Raw genomic sequence first — 16,508 nt, forward strand, 5'->3', positions numbered from 1 at the left:
ACCAGAGAAGCCACCACAACGAGAAGCCCCCTCGCCACGATGAAGAGTAGCCCCCGCTTGCTGCAACTAGGGAAAGCCGTGCAAAAGCAGCGAAGACCCAGTGCAGCCAAAAATAAATAAATAAATAAAATAAAGGCACACAGTTGAGTCCTTGCTTTACTAAGGAGGTGGAATTTCCAAGTGTATAAAATCCCTGTATTTAACAAAAAGGATATGCCCCTTTGACCAGAATGACCATTGTCATAATATTCTACAGAATAACCCATTCTCATATGGCTTTTTTTACTCATGAACATATGACTGAAATAGGAGAAGCCAGAAGGATTGTATGTAATACACTAAAAATACACTCTGGCGATGACATGATAACCCGATATACTAGCCCCCTCTTTTCTTCCATTTAGCATCTGTCTTTGTACACTCATAAGTACTAACTGGCACAAATGATGTAGAAGAAACAGAAGAATCATCTCAACCGCAGCCTGCTCTGAGAGCAGGCTGAATTAAGCAGTACCAGAAAGCAAGGTGCTTGAGTTAGACTACCACAGACTATGTTGCATATACACATAAACCAGAACACTTACAAACAAGAATGCAAAAAAACACTGATACAGTTTAGTGTTATTTACCTGTGAGCCTGCAGCTGCATTATTAATCAGATTATTGTTGGGATGAGCAATCCAGAAAGTTGAAACAGCCCTGAAAGGCATTTTTTTTTAAGGTGATTTAAATATTCATCAGGAAAAATCCCATCTTCTAAAAACCTCCCACTAAACATACCCTCCCAAAACCCAACAGGCCTTGACCATCACACGTGAGCTTTTCACTCCACCAATTACTCACATACAGTCAGTGGCAGGCACAGGGATATAATTTCCAAATACTTTTTCCCGCATGGTGATGCACATGGAGTTATTCCTATCCGTGGGAAGGAGTGTGCCTGGTTTGGTGAGGAGTCCCAGATTGTGGAACAAAGTATTTCTCTGTTCAATACCATCTTCCAGAAAGAAACAATGACCCAGTGTGTCAAATCCGACGGTGTCTTTTATCTGCCAAAATACAAGTGTATAATGTTATTAGTAACAAGACTGGCTGTGGTTGACAGGTGCTATTCATGAGGCATGCTGAGTACAAAAGCAAAAAATTTTCATCTTAGCTGATGGGGCAAAGTCAAATGTCAGGGTTCACTGATCTCTTAAGAGAACAGAGAAAAACAGCAGAATTCTCAGGAAAACAGGATAGAGTAAGACCTGTGGTCCAATAGCTTACTTATATAAAATTGACAAGTCATGGGAATGAAGAAGAGGTAACTGTTTTCATAAAAGGTATCAACACAATATGAGGCTACTTACCAGCAAGCCATTTGTCCCATGCACAGTGATGCACCTTGAGAAACTGTGATGAATAGATAGGCCATCCACAAATGTTGCATGTCTGTACCCTCCTTTGTAATCCACATCTCCACACAGATGAAAATGAACAGGGTATCGCCCCAGGTGCTGCTGACCCATGTGTTTCAATTCCACATGAGAAAGATGGACTGAAGTAAAATTTTTCTTTATCTATAAGATATCCAAAAATCAAACTAACACATAAGCAAAGTAGCTTAGGGTAAAGTAGCTCAGAAGCGCAAAGTAACAAAATACACTGTTTTTTTAAAAAAATATTTATTTGGCTGTATCAGGTCTTAGTTGTAGCATGCAGGATATTTGTTGGGTGCATGGGCTCTCTAGTTGCCCTGTGGTATATGGGATCTTAGTTCCCTGACCAGGGATCAAACTTGAGTCCCCTATTCAAAGGTGGACTCTCAACCACTGATCACCAAGGAAATTCCCCCAAAATATTGTTTTAATAGAAAATATCTGAAGAAGACCAGACATGAAAGCATTTTTCTTTCACATCCTGTTTTCTTGGATCTCCAGCTCAGAATTTAGTAAATGCTTCTTTACATAAATGAATACTTTAAAGAGTAATAAAAAATAGTTTCTTATTAGGAATCAAGGAAAGGTAAACAGGAAGGCTACAAAAATGATTTTTGTATATATGTGTGGGTTTGTTCAAATATTTTAGTCATTTCCTGTCTAGTCTTGTTCTTTCATTTCTATAATCTCCACTGTGGTTTGATAAATAATCATTTCTAAATCCTCCCTCAATGATTTAGTTAGCATGTAATGTTGTTTACTTCCGTTCTTTTTAAAAAATGCCTCTATGATCCACAATTTAAGCAGTCTCAATATTTATAAACTCTGGATTTACAATCATACTACTAAAAACAAAGTCATGACACTGACCAACATTTCAGAAATCAGTGTAACAGAAACATAGCCAAAAATAATATCCTACTCAAAGCACAAAAACTGATTTTAAGACACATGTAGCTGAAATGCAGCTCAGGAGTCCAATAGATCAGTATACAGAGCAACATTTAGTATATAATAAATGCTCAATACTTTTACAGAATAAAAAATATTTTTACAGAAACATCTTGAATATGTACATCACTACTGCTTACCCTTTCATAATATCATATTAAAAAAAAAAACCTGATCCTTTCAGAGATTGCATGCATGATACTGAGATTATTTGGTTTTTTGTTTGTATAACTGATTCTTCCCAATGTAGATTGATTTCATTCTTAATAGGACAATTCTTAAATGGTTTAACTAAGAGTCCAGATCAACTAAATGAAGATATAATGTTACCTTTTAATCATCTAAAATCTCCTTGTCATTGGAAAGAGAAATAAAATGTGATTTCAATAGCCATAAAGATGTCATTCCAACACTTGAAAGTTTTCTCAAACATGTACTTAGCAGCCAGAGTTTCAAAGAATTCATTAAATCCTTTTGCCTACCATGACATGTCCTCCGAAGGTATCATAATCAAAGAACTGACACTGATTTTCAGCATAGCATGAGTCTTCCATTTCTCCTCTGATTTCAATATTCTGGGTAAGAATTCCAACCTCAGCTCTCATGTCTACACCATCTATAATCTCACCCATGTGCAGGAACTGAGGCGTTTCTGGTTGATGAGGGCAAGGCAAAAATAACATTAGAACAAAGAAAACATAAAACTTACATCAAAAAGACAGTAATCTTTATCTTGTAACTTCAAGACATTATTAAATTTATTGTTTGCTTCCATTCTTCAATACCTCAGAACAAAAGAATCCCAGGAAGCAGAGATTTTAAGGATTTTCTACTCTAATCACCCACACTCAGTGCCCTTAACCCTCACTCCCAACTATCAAACCCACACACAGAGAGCTTACTCCTCCCTAAAGCACTGGGTCGGCCAAAAAGTTCCATTTGGGTTTTTCCAGAAGATGTTACATAAAAACTCAAACGAACTTTTTGGCCAAGCCAACAGTTCAGTCTTCTCTTGAACAGCACCAATAATCTGGAACCTAACTAAGAATCCCTGCTGTCTCTCTCTGCTTCCTGTCCATGTGCTCTTGTTCTACTCCCAAGGACACATGAATACCCAAGTGCATGCCGTATCTAGGAAGACTAATGGTTTTGTAGATGTTGATAACAGGGTGTCAAGTTTTTTTTGCTTCTCCTTCAAAGCTAAAGTAATCTGCATTTGGACATTCACAGTCCAGAAATAACCATCTTTTCTTTCCATTTCTTATTCTAATATTATTATGCACTTTTAAATCCCCACCTTTACTAAAAACTTAGAAACACTTTACCAACGAACTCTTATCTGAGCTTAACTATATAAACTCAGGAAGGAAAAACACAAATAAACCAAATAATGGAGATTCATTATCATGTATATTTGTTAACAACAATGGGAATTTCCAAACAAAATTAATGCCAGATGGTATGATGATTTTTAATTTTTAGTTTTCTGCTTATGGCCTGTATGGTCAAGAAGGAAAAGTACAACAGTGAGTGAAGCAGAAAAAAACTGCCAAGTGAGTCAATTTCATTTTTTTTAAAGCAAAAAAGTTTCCTATAACCTTGAAAATTCTAAATTACCATTGAGTGAGTACTTATTAGTTACTCTAAATTCTTTTGTTTTGTATCATAAATGTATAATGCATAATTTTTACTACAGAAGCAAGGAAAGCAATATAATGAATGGATGCACAATGAATCCCATAACTGAGGCAATGAAGGAAGAAGCTTTGCCTATCACCAGCCTCAAAATAAGTAACTGGTAAATGTCAGTCATCCTTTCTAAAGAGAGCTTACAGTAAGGATCTCATTGTATATTGCTTTCTCTCAAAAAATACATTCATCAAGATTATGATAGGAAATATAGTTTTATGAAAATACCTTTCTGGTTTCATTTTAAATATTTGTGAGATCTACTTCTGGCCAAGAAAGCAGACACTCAAAGACCATGAGTTTTATTTTTTTTACATAAAAAAGAGACACTTCTATTTAAAAAATAAACCTAGTTTTCTATTATCTAATAGCAGAAATTTAATAATAAAGAAGTTTGAAAGCATCTTGAAAAAAAGAATTCAATCCATCTAGTTTACATCTCTTTTTTTTTAAACATAGAAACTGGCACAAAAACACTGATTTGTCTATAATACATCATTAACAGTAACATTATTGCTCAATGACTACTTTTATCTAACATCCTCCAGGATTCTAGTGTTCAAAGCACCCCACTGCTAAGACCTTCAATATTGATGACAATGAAGATGACAATGACGACTGAAGGAAAAACAAAGAATCCCAAGAATCGTATCTCAAGAAGAGCGTTTCCCAAGAAGCCTTCTGAGCAGTCTGATACCTTTGACTTTGACCTGGAAGCGGCTGCACTCAGGACAGGGGAGAAGAGTAAACTCCTCTGCTTGGTACATGGAATAGTCCGTGCTTGCGACCACAATCTGATCTCCGGGTTCCCAACTACTAACATCATCCAGCAGGTGCAGTTTTACTCCATCTATGGCCTCTACCCGGAAACCTGAAAAAGAAATACCTACACCAAAAAGCAAGAAAGAAGTGATGTTTTTTTCTCTAAAATCAACCCCTTCACTTCACAAATCAAAAGATAAATGTAAGTCACCAATGCTTCAATCTGACCCATGTACAGGAAAAGATAGGACATGAACACACATAATCTTAACATTAAGAACAAAAGCTGGTCTTAGATGATTTCTCATTTCTAGACCTTTGCTCATCCTTTAGTCTCTGTCTACAGTGTCCATCCACTCTTAATTCACCAACCAAGATACTATTCATCTTATAAAGTTCAGGCAAACCTTTCTGGATTTCCCAAACATCCTCTTGGAAGTAACCATTCTCTCCAGTATTCTTATTCTGTTATTTCTCTCTGGTATGATTAGTATGATCCCAGTGGGAAGACAGCTCACCTCCCTGGAAGCTACATCAGTGAAGAGAGCAAAGCACAGCCACCAGGTATTCACTGCTCTGTCTCACAGTGCAGACTCATAAGTGTCTACTGAAGGGATGTGTCCCCACTATCATCTGCAAAGTGACCTAAAGGCCACATGATAGTGCCCCAGTCCAACTCAGCACCTTTCCTGGGATAACATCAGACTTGCAATCCAGGAACTACTAATTACTGATCTTTCCTGAGACCTCCTTCTGAAATTCAGAGTTGGTTCCCAACTAGGCAGATGGAAACTGAAAAGCTGATCCAACATCTCTATACTTGCACTCTTTAACATGCAACCAAGTGCAGAAGCTTCTACACTGCTTCTATACTGTTTCCTGCTTCTCAAGTGTCCATGATATAATCTGTCATGGTCCAAAACCTGATTTACTGCAAATGAATATGGAATAGACGGAAGCTACGGAAAATATGCAAATGTGGGGAAACACCATATTTCAAAGATATCTGTTTACTATCTGTATTTCAGTATCACCTTTCTAATTAATTGACAAACTACTCTGGGGCTACTTGAAGACACTGACCCTAAAAGTCGATGAGGGACTTCCCTGGTGGTCCAGTGGCTAAGACTCCAAGTTTGCAGTGCTTGGGGACCCAGATTCGATCCCTGGTTGGGACACTATATCCTGCATGCCATAACTGAAGTCCCGCATGCCACAACTAAGAGTTGGTGCAGCCAAATAAATAAATATTTTTTTAAAAATTAAAAAAAATAATAGTCAATGGTAGGAATAAAAATACTCATTTACTTAAGTTAGAGGAATCAAAATGCAGGATATTTAGGCAAGACACAAAGAATAATACAAATATTCTTACAGTCTTAGGGATACCTGATAATACCTAACCTGAGCAAGTTCTGAAATCTGCTCCACTAGACTGATCTACCATGATTTCCTGTTTCTACAAAGCACCAGAACAAAACAGAAAAAAAAAAGGAAGGAAACTAATAAATGTAAAGTGTCTTTTCTTTATGTTTCTTTCACATAAATACTAAAGCCCATAATGGAATTTTGTCTAAATAAAGATAATAACTATCAATGATAGCTAACAATTGTTGGTATTTCACATACATAATAACCTTTCATCAAAACAGCTTTGAGATAGAGGAACTATTATATGCATTAGAGATAAAAGAAGCAAAGGTCAGGGAGTCTGACTAATAGCTGAAAAAAGATAGTCTGACTAATAGATAAAAAAAGAGCCCACAATGAATGCTAATTTAATTCCAGAGTCCAATTTTCCTAACCTTTCCTAACCAATTTTCCTAACTTTATAATATATTATTTAAGGAAAGGAAAGCAGATTAAAACAAAATGAACACCAGGGGAGGGAACATAGATTTTAAATGCTAAAACTTTAATTTTTTTCATAAAAAATTTCAATGATGCTTTTTTAAAAAATTTCTAGATAAATAAGTTTTAACTTAAAAGATCATTAGAACTTGTTTCTGTTAAAAAAAAAAAAAGCAAGGTTACATAGAGAAAAATCTGTATTACTCAACAATTCTTCACTTTTTTCTGGATGTAGAAGAAAATCCTTCCTGAGATATCTCCTACTGGCACTAATGAACTGGAAGTATGAAAGGAAATACATTCATCATCCTAGCTTCCTAGAGTGAATTTCTACCTCTTCCAGAAAATATGAGACACTGAGAACACAGAATACAAATAATATCCTACAATAGACAGCTACAATGTATCCTTTCTCAGAAATGAGCAGTCATTGGTAATGTGAAAATATAAGCAAAATTTCTCACATAGGAAATGTTGACTCCAAGTTTGTCATCCTCTGCCTGGAGTCTTACTGAAAGAAGTTCCACTAAACTCTTCATGCAACTCCAAATTCCTGCTCAGAAATACTTCTCATCTACCTATGCTTTTTGCCAGAGGCAACCATGATGTGGTTGAAAGAACAATAGTCTTGGAGGCAGAAAACTTAGGCTTGATTCCAGTTTCCTCATCCATAATAGATACCATTTCTTCGCCTCAAACTCAGAAGGCTGCTTAGATGGAGCATGTGCAAGTCCCACTACATACCAGGAACTCTGTTTATCTGTTTGTTTTAAAGCAAAAGACTCTTTTTTTAATTACAAGGATACAAAATACAGTTATATCCCAAGTCATGTTTGCATTACTGTTAAAACAGCTAACCTTTATTGAGTACTTACTATATACTCTGTGCTAAAAACTTCATAGTCTTCATGTTTGATATTCACAGCAGCCCTATGTGGTAGTCTCCATTATTATCCCCATTTTCAGATGAGGAAACTAAGGGTTAGGAAGTTAAAGTCATATGCCATCATCATATAGTAAGTAAAAGAGCTGGGACATGAACCCAGGCATTCTGTCTCCAGAAATCCATTTCAGTGAATACTTTGCTACAGTGCTGCTAAAAACAGAGGTATGTACCCAGCCTAAAATAAACCTCCCTGGGTAATTACAGATGTAATAAAGCACCTTTTAATTACTCATTTCACATTAATTTTGGTATAATACTGGGTTGGAAAAGAAAGGTGGTGGGCAAGCACAGACAGGAGGCTGTCAATTCACCTGGAGCCAAAAAAATCTAGCAGCAAAATATAGAAATTCTTCAGTGAATTTCCTTTAAAAAAAGTCAGAGTATCATTGTTAGACATGATAGTTCTTCTGAAAGGTGGGTTCTAATTTTCAAAATATGCTGAAGAAAAGTAAAGACCTAAGATAACTCTATAATATATTAAGGAAAGGAAAGCAGGTTAAAACAAAATGAACACTAGGGGAGGGAACACAGATTTTAAATGCTAATTAACTCTGAATGATAGGGTGAAACATTAATTTTAACTTTGTACTTTTCTCTGTTCTCCAGTTTGTCTATAAGATAAACGTAGTAGCTGAACTATCAAGGAACCATTGCTAAGAAAATGAGTAATTTGTTTACACAGCATGTGTTCAAAGGTAGTATTTGCCCATGCAGCTGTATAATAATAAGATTCAAAGTACAAAACCAGTTCACTGTCACAGAACATAATCAAACACAGCTCACCCTATCACATCCAGATTGGTTCGACTGATACTAAATCTAGGAAACAAATTCATTAACCACACCTAATGACTCAAGAATGAAGAACAATATCCAACTGAGGATGCCTAAACTAGATCATTTTCTAATCCAGAAAAAGTTTTGTTTCAGTCTAAAAGATCAACTATAGTTGGAAAACTATAGGTTTCATCTTCAACCAGTTGAGAAATAGAAATAGACTGTCATTTGAATACAATGCCACTTTAAAAAACATCTGTCACAATACTTACCAATGTATTAACAAAAGTATAAACTGTACTCGCCTACCTTCAATCCATTCACTATAAGCTGTCACAGAGAACTTCTGACCATCCACAGTATAAAATTCTCTTTGGGCGAGAGCCTTCCCTCCACTACTATGATTCTCATAGTTTCTTACAGATTCATTGCAAGAAGTACTGCCACCATCAATGACACCAACCAAAGCCCAAGCTTGCCTAGAAGGAAAAAGAGCAGGTGCATCTGATTATTTGTCATGGTACTGACCCAAATCCCCAACACAGATGTTATGACAGGTGCTATTAATTCTATTTCATTTTTGTCAATCCCTCCAACTCTTTTTCCACATGTGGTTGCAAGTCCAAACTTGACTGAAAAAACTGACATCACAGAAGGAAATGCACCTGGATTTTAAATCCCTGTTTGTCCAGTTCTGTAACAGGTGAAACACTGATAACTATGATTTCAATTAATCACTGACTTCCTCAATGCACACTCTTTTCATTCACATTATTTTTTATTATTATTTTTCCTAATCTTCTGGCCACTCAACATGTACGGTGTCAGTTTCCAACCAGATATGAAACCTGCATCCCTTGCATTAGAGGACAGATTCTTAACCACTGGATCACCAGTGTGTGTTAGTCACTCAGTTGTGTCCGACTCTCTGCAACCCCAAGGACTGTAGCCCACCAGGCTCCTCTGTCCATGGAATTCTCCAGGCAAGAATACAGAATGGGTTGCGACTCCCTTCTCCAGGGGATCTTTCCAACCCAGGGACTGAACCCAGGTCTCCTGCATTGCAAGCGTATTCTTTACCATCTGAGCCACCAGGGAAGCCCGCATTTCTTTTTAAATGATTATTGCCTGGTCTCTTTTCCACTCTTATCTCTGCAATGTTCTCAAATCTAACTACATAATAGAATCATATGGGAGCTTTAGAAACATATCCAAGCTTAGACCCAGCCCACACCAATGCAACCAACGTCTCTACAGGTGGGGCCTAGCATTAGCCTGTTTTAAAGTTCCCCAGCTGCTCTGACTGAGCAGCCACACTGGAGAACCACCAAGTTAGAGCAGGGGTTCTCAAACTTCATTGGTATCAGAATTAAATGTAAGGCTTGCTAAACCAGACTGCTGGGCCCACCTTCTGATTGTTTGATGTGGGGCCATAGAATTACTGACAAGTTCCCAGGTGATGCTGATGCTGCTGGTCTGGGAACCACACTGAGAACCTGAATCACAGGTCAGAGGTTAGAGCAGTAGGTGTCATCTTTGACTGAACACATTGCCAGTAGGGAGCGGGGCGGGGGGCGATGTCCTACGCTTCAGAGATCCTGATGTAAATGATGTACAGTGGGCCCTGGGCATGGAATTTTTTAAGATCTCAGGTGTGCAAACAAAGCTGAGAACCACTGGGTTTTTAGTTTAATATTATTAAAGCTGTAGAATCACTATTCAACAGGTTTTTAATTTTACATGCTTTATATCTATTTGTTAAAAGCAATACACTTGAAAAACACCATTTTATTTCTGTGATACTGTGATAAACATTCCAGAGACTTTGCTCAAGCTTGTGACCAAAGTCAATTCAAAAAAAAAAAAGAAAGAACAAAGACAAAACATCAGAAAATTAGCCTTAAGACTCCTGGTTTAAAACATGAAAAGAAAAATGTCAGCTTCCTACTGTAGGGGGAAAAATGCCAAATATAATCTATGCTAGACAGATGGCTGGATATTCACAGATGAAAGTTAACCAATGCATGCCTACATCCTTACAAATCCCACACCCGCCCCTGCGTGGATTAGCTACTCTTTGGCTGACTGTGCTTTATAGCTCTATTTATATTCTTTGATACAGCAGAAAGAAACAAATGAAGAATGTTTCAATTTATCATCTCCTATGTGAGGGAAGGAGAGGAAGACTATCAGAGGCTTCCTTTATTTACCAGAACTGCCTCAGCAACTATAAAACAATGTTCTATTCTACTGACACTATCTCCAAAACACTCCTACTTCCCTCCTCCACTTGAGGAAAATTTCAGCATGCCAGAACATTATCTTCAAAGGGGCATGTTTATGTACCCTGGAGATAATGTCAATGCAATGGAACACTGGCAAAGGATCACAATTCTAATTTCTCTGTCAAATCAGCAGCAATATTTTTAAAGGAATTTGAAAACAGTAGGGAGAAGATTACCCCAAAAGTCAAACAAAACATTCAGAGCTAATGATCACACAAATCTAGAACAATAATGATATAAAGAAACATAAGTTATTATCTCTGGTACTATTGGATAATGAAATAGAGTAGGTATCTGAGCAGACCAAGCTTTCACTCCTAGGTCTATCAATTATAAAAATACCTGCACATAAACATGAAGAGAAGCTCTAGTACTTTGGCCACCTGATGCAAAGAGTCGACTCATTGGAAAAGACTGTTGCTGGGAAAGACTGGGGGCAAGAAAAGGGGGCGACAGAGGATGAAATGGTTGGATGACATCACTGACTCAATGTACATGAGTTTGAGCAAACTCCAGGAGATAGTGAAGGCATGGGATAGCAAAGAGTGGGATATGACTTAGCGACTGAACAACAACAACAAATATTCCCTGTGTGAGTAAAAAGTTTTAAAACCATTACAGACCCTTTTTCTTCACTAATTTTCGTCTTAACTTTCTCTACAATTTCTATAGATAATATTCCATTCCAACACTGACCAAAGGAAGAAATAATAACTAGATAAATCAACCATCAAAGGAAAAAAAGAGAAACTAGATAATTTCAACATGCCAGTTGTGAAGTTCTCTAACTTTTCACTGCAGATATTCCCTGACTTTATTGTGAACAGTAAGCAGAAAACTTCTGTTTTCTTTGTAAATGTTGAGCCAGCTACTTCCCCAGAACCACATTAGGAAATCATGATTAACCAGAATATGAAACAAGAACACAAGAATAAATTGTAGGAATGAATCCTACTATCTGGATGAACTTCCTAGCCCTCCATCTTGTGCCAGGGTCTCATAGGACAGTGCCAATCAAACAAGATTCAAATTAAAGGATTCAGAAAACAAAAGAAAAAAAGAGAGAGAGAGAAAGAAAAGAAAAAGAAACCTGTGCATGTTCCACCCCTCCTCATGCTTTTAAGACAACTTTTACACCTTAGCTCAGAATGGGGCCCTAACCTTTCAACCCATAAGGTGCCTAAATTAGCCTGAGTTTCATATGATCTTCAGAAGATACTATAAGAAGGAATTCAATTTCCTTAAACTGATTGTTTTTCAGAACCACACTCCTGTTCTTAATTTTTCACAAGTCCAATGCTAAGGTTCACAAAGTGTTTCATAAACCAAAGCTTAGAAAAGAGCTTTGTAACCAGTATTCTGTCCTGCAATTCAAAGCAAGAGGCAACCAGACTTCCAAATTGTAGTGGCCATTCTGACACCTGACTTTCTCCATCGCACTCTCCTCTCACATAGACACAGATTCTAATACGCAGTGGAAAGGAAAGTAAAAAAAGATATGTATGGGGCCTCCCTGGTAGTCCAGTGGTTGAGAGTCCCCCTACCAATGAGGGGAACATGGGTTTGATCCCTGGTCCATGAGGATCCCACCAGCCGAGGGGCAACTGGGCCCTCAAGCCGCAACTACTGAGCCTGAGGGCTACTGAGCATAGAGTCCATGCTCTGCAACAAGAGAAGCCACCACAATGAGAAACCCGAGCACCACAGCTAGAGAGTAGCCTCGGCTCACCACAACTAGAGAAAGCCCTTGCAGCAAGGAAGACCCAGCACAATCAAAAATAAAAATAAATAAATAAATAATTGTAAAATATATCTTCATGCTAAAAAAAAAAAAAAAAAAAGATAGGCATGCCCACCTGTAGCCCAGCCCTTGGATCAGCTTACTTCCCAGCCGGTCCTGGATCATTTGTATGGTTCCTTGTAAGAGGCTTTTAACAGCTGAATCTCCAACAGCTATGGCAACAATCCGTCCTGGATCCTGGTCTCTCAAGAATTTCTGAAGTCGCCTACTTTCATTATGGGATTCATGGGTATCAAATCTCTCAATTTCCAAAATTTTGGCTGTGTCTTGATCAATGACCCTCACATTGAGGCCCCTGGAAAAGTCCTTTTCAAAGGCATAGGAGCCAAAGGTCAAGCCTGAAGAATTCAGAGTTCTCACCAACAGTGTCCATGATGCTTTCTGTGTCCCATGTAATTCCAGTGTCCCGCCGGCTTCCACACCAATAAATTTTTTGCCAAATGTTGGCATACTTTCACCTTCATCTGACTTGCCATACAAGGCAATTGTCGCTTTGGATTTATAGCGGCATTTTTCTGCTCCAATATGAAGCGCCCCACCATCCTTGATCAGGATGTAACGAGTCCTCAAAGTAATATTTCTGGATCCATCTTTATCATCCCCAAATACAAGCAGTCCTGCGGGGAATAACACTAAGTAAGCCCGTTTCTGAAATATCTTTCTAAGGCACAGAGAAATAGTTTTCATCTTAAGAGGGGGAAAAAGCACTTCCACAGTTAAGTTGGGAAAAAGAATTTACTAAAAGTCTGCTTAGAAAATTGAATCTATTTTCAAAACATATTAAAGAAATGGAGAATTCATATCTCAACACCCTAAACATGCCCATGTGTAAGAATTTCAATCCATTCACTTTAAAGGTAAATCATTTCTAGAAAAATATCTAAGACTCTACAAATGTGAATCTCATTTTTACCTGTATGAACCTACATTAATTCTCTCATCACTCTCCATAGTTGTAACAAAGATTTAGCTATGAGAGATGACCTTCTGGAGCTCTTTCTTTCTGTATAAATCAATGGTCTTGAGTGATTTCTAAGGCCCTTCTAGATGTTGAATTCTACGGTTCTAACTTAGGAATCTTTCCTGCCTCCACAGTTAGAGTGACACCACATTCTAAATGCCAACAATAGTTTTCTACATAAAGAACATCAAATGTTGCTGTTCGTATAGACAGGGACCGTTACTTACCTCCATCCTGAATAACTATAGAATTCACTGTGGCATCTGAGGTCAGACGAAACATATCTCCTTCCTTGATAACAACTTGTTTTGCAGAATCTTGTCCTGGATCCCAGTTCCTGAGACGGGGGTTTTGATCTGGGCAATTCTCTATAAAACAAAGCAACATCAATACCCCATTAAACCAACAAGACACAAAAATACCTTTAACCAAATTCAAGTACTACTGTTGTTTATTGCAACTTGCAAGTAATGGGCTGACATATTTTAATTTCTTTCCATGAGGATGGAAATCCTATCCCATCCCACCAAGCAGAGCTATGCCAAATCCTTTACTTCCTTAAAACATAAAAAAAGGTTTCACCACACAAGCAAGTTGCTGCCATCTAGTTTGGGTCAGAGTCCAGTAAAAGCAGAGTTCCCCTGAACTATCTACTCTGGAAACAAATCAACAGTAAGAGGCAAAACTCTGAATTGTGTTTAGAAAAGAAAATAAGTTCACAGCATACTGATAGATAAAATAAAATTTAAAAAAAGGAAAATTGCTAACCAATATGTATATTAGGTCTTCCCAGGTTCCTTCCTATGCATGGTGAATCATAAAGTAGGTGATAACAGCACTTCCTTCATCACAAAGGCAGCTGCTGATAAACAGCGGTATCTTCAGACATGTACATTTTCCCAAGAAAACTGCAAGAGGCAAATGGCCAAAAAACATGACTTCTCACTTTCAGAGATGAGGAAACTACAGATTAGAGAAGCCAAACCCAAGACAACTCAGCAGGTTGAGTGATATGAAAGTTCCCCTTTAAGAAACAAGGTTTACTTTCCTTGCAGTGTTCCTTTGCTAGAATTTGCCTCTTGAATAGATGATGATGAAAATACAAAAAGTATTTTGCATTGCCAAAGCTATTTAATGCATGAGACCTTTCATTTCTGCTATAATTTGGAAGAAAGAGGAAAAAAATATCACAACAATTTTTTAAAATTTATTTTTAATGTTAGGATAAATATTGTGTTGATTTCTCTCATACATCAACATGGATCAGCCACAGGTATACATATGTCCCCTTCCTCTGGAGCCTGCCTCCCACCTCTCACCCTATCCTACTCCTCTAGATTGTCACAGAGTCCTGGTTTGAGTTTCCTGAATCATAAAACAAATTCCCACTGTCTATTTTACATATGTTAGTGTATATGTTTCCATGCTACTCTCTCCATTATCACACCAATTTTGACCAATTAATGACCAAGTAGTTACTGAGGACCAATTTGTCCACTCTGGACTAGACAGTGTAAAATTCATAAAGTTAATAATTTATAAAATTTAGAATGAGCTCACAGCCCTTAGAGTATATAATCTAGTTTTGTATGAAATAATACTGAAAAATATGGTAGCTTCTTTAGATGCAAAAAAGCTCAGAGAAAGGAGGTAGGGCTAGAGTAACTGAGACAGCTTCAATGGAGCGACCTAGACTCCCAAAGAGTGGACAGAATTTAAATAAGAGGAGCATGAAGGGGAGATATGAATACTAGCGATGCAAATATCCCTTATGGTCCAAGTCCATTTGGTTGCTCATTTAGAATAGCCAGATGCTGCCTACATTTAAACTAAACAAAGATTAGAAAGGACAGGATACAGGAAGGTGGAAGGTATATGCTACAGGATAATGTGAGAAAAAGTAGAGATACTCCGTACATCACAAAGATATAGTTTTTTATAGGAAGTAAATTGTGATTCCTCGTTTTGAACTTGTACACCACTAATGCAAACATCTGTTTGTAAGCATTCATGTTGGTTTATGCTTTCTCTTTGAGGTGATAGTAACCACTACCATTAAAATTAGTCCTACTAGGTAAGACCTTGGCAATTACTTCATGGAATTAATTTTTGTCCTAGCAGCATCATAATCATTGATATTTAATTCTGATAAATCAATGATCATCACCATAAGAATAGTCAAACTTTTCTTTCCATCAAAGAAACAAGAAACGTCTTGAATTCATTCTGACTTAATATTGAGGATTTCTTGAGCTTTTTTTGTACCTCCCTCTCTAACCATAAAACTGGAATTCTCCATGATATCACAAGCAAATGTAGGTCCCAAGAAACAAGCAATGGATCCAGTTAGAGAAGAAAATCCAGAAGGAATCTAATCTCAAAAGATCTAAAACCTACTATAATAATTATATAATTCCTCTTAATTGTTTATAATTATTTCCCAGGGAAGCATGCTTCACTAAAAATTTTTTATCACTTAAAATTCCAATCTGTTTTTTTCTAGTAAAGTACACTTAATGAGAAAACGTGTAGTCTGCAGAAAGCATCAAAAAATAGCTTACCCAGCCCCACCTTCTTGGCTACCCACTTGTTGAGTAGTGGGATCCATTATTAAAGTTATGTAACAGCAGGAACCACAGCAGGGCTGATTCTGAAATATTTCAGCATACCAGATCTTTCCACTGATAGTCTGCCCTTATACTGCCAAAATGTGAAACTAAAAAATGTTGATTCAAGGAACCACATCACCAATTCACTGTCTTAGCTGGAATAAGAAAATGTCAATTAAAGCCACAGATTTTAGCTCTGATTTTCCATAATCTAGCATCCATTTACAGCAGATTGCTTGGAAAGAATGAATCAACAGTAGTGAACTTGGTTATTTCTCTGGAGAAAAGAGGAGAGAAGGTCAATGGTATGTGCAATGAAGAGCAATGTTGCAAGTTCTTTATGTGGTCCACTGGCTTGGCCAGCAAAGATGTTGAAAGACACCTCAACATCACTCAGTCACACAGAATGAAGAATAAGTAAGAAAGAGAAAAACAAATATTGTATATTAACACAA

At 37.3% G+C, this 16,508-nt stretch overlaps 1 protein-coding gene across 9 annotated transcripts in view; it reads right to left on the reverse strand.

Annotated features, from left to right (window-relative positions):
- Positions 1-16,508, reverse strand: part of CEMIP2 (cell migration inducing hyaluronidase 2) — a 76,611-nt gene that overhangs the window by 40,066 nt on the left and 20,037 nt on the right. For 6 of the 9 annotated variants that reach the window (XM_081505179.1, XM_081505198.1, XM_081505158.1 and 3 more), the window contains exons 3-10: positions 13,672-13,812; positions 12,539-13,100; positions 8,707-8,876; positions 4,759-4,947; positions 2,855-3,024; positions 1,353-1,562; positions 844-1,049; positions 630-699 (exon numbers count right to left, since the gene is read on the reverse strand). In XM_081505179.1, coding sequence (XP_081361305.1) covers positions 630-699; positions 844-1,049; positions 1,353-1,562; positions 2,855-3,024; positions 4,759-4,947; positions 8,707-8,876; positions 12,539-13,100; positions 13,672-13,812 — 1,718 coding nt within the window. Of the gene's footprint in view, positions 1-629; positions 700-843; positions 1,050-1,352; positions 1,563-2,854; positions 3,025-4,758; positions 4,948-8,706; positions 8,877-12,538; positions 13,101-13,671; positions 13,813-14,212; positions 14,353-16,005; positions 16,331-16,508 lie in introns of those variants that run through there. The other 3 variants (XM_081505203.1, XM_081505213.1, XM_081505219.1) reach the window with 2 other exon arrangements.

This window comes from Giraffa tippelskirchi, chromosome 1, assembly GCF_054371585.1.
Source record: "Giraffa tippelskirchi isolate mGirTip1 chromosome 1, T2T-mGirTip1v1.2.pri, whole genome shotgun sequence".
Taxonomy (NCBI): Eukaryota; Metazoa; Chordata; class Mammalia; order Artiodactyla; family Giraffidae; genus Giraffa; species Giraffa tippelskirchi.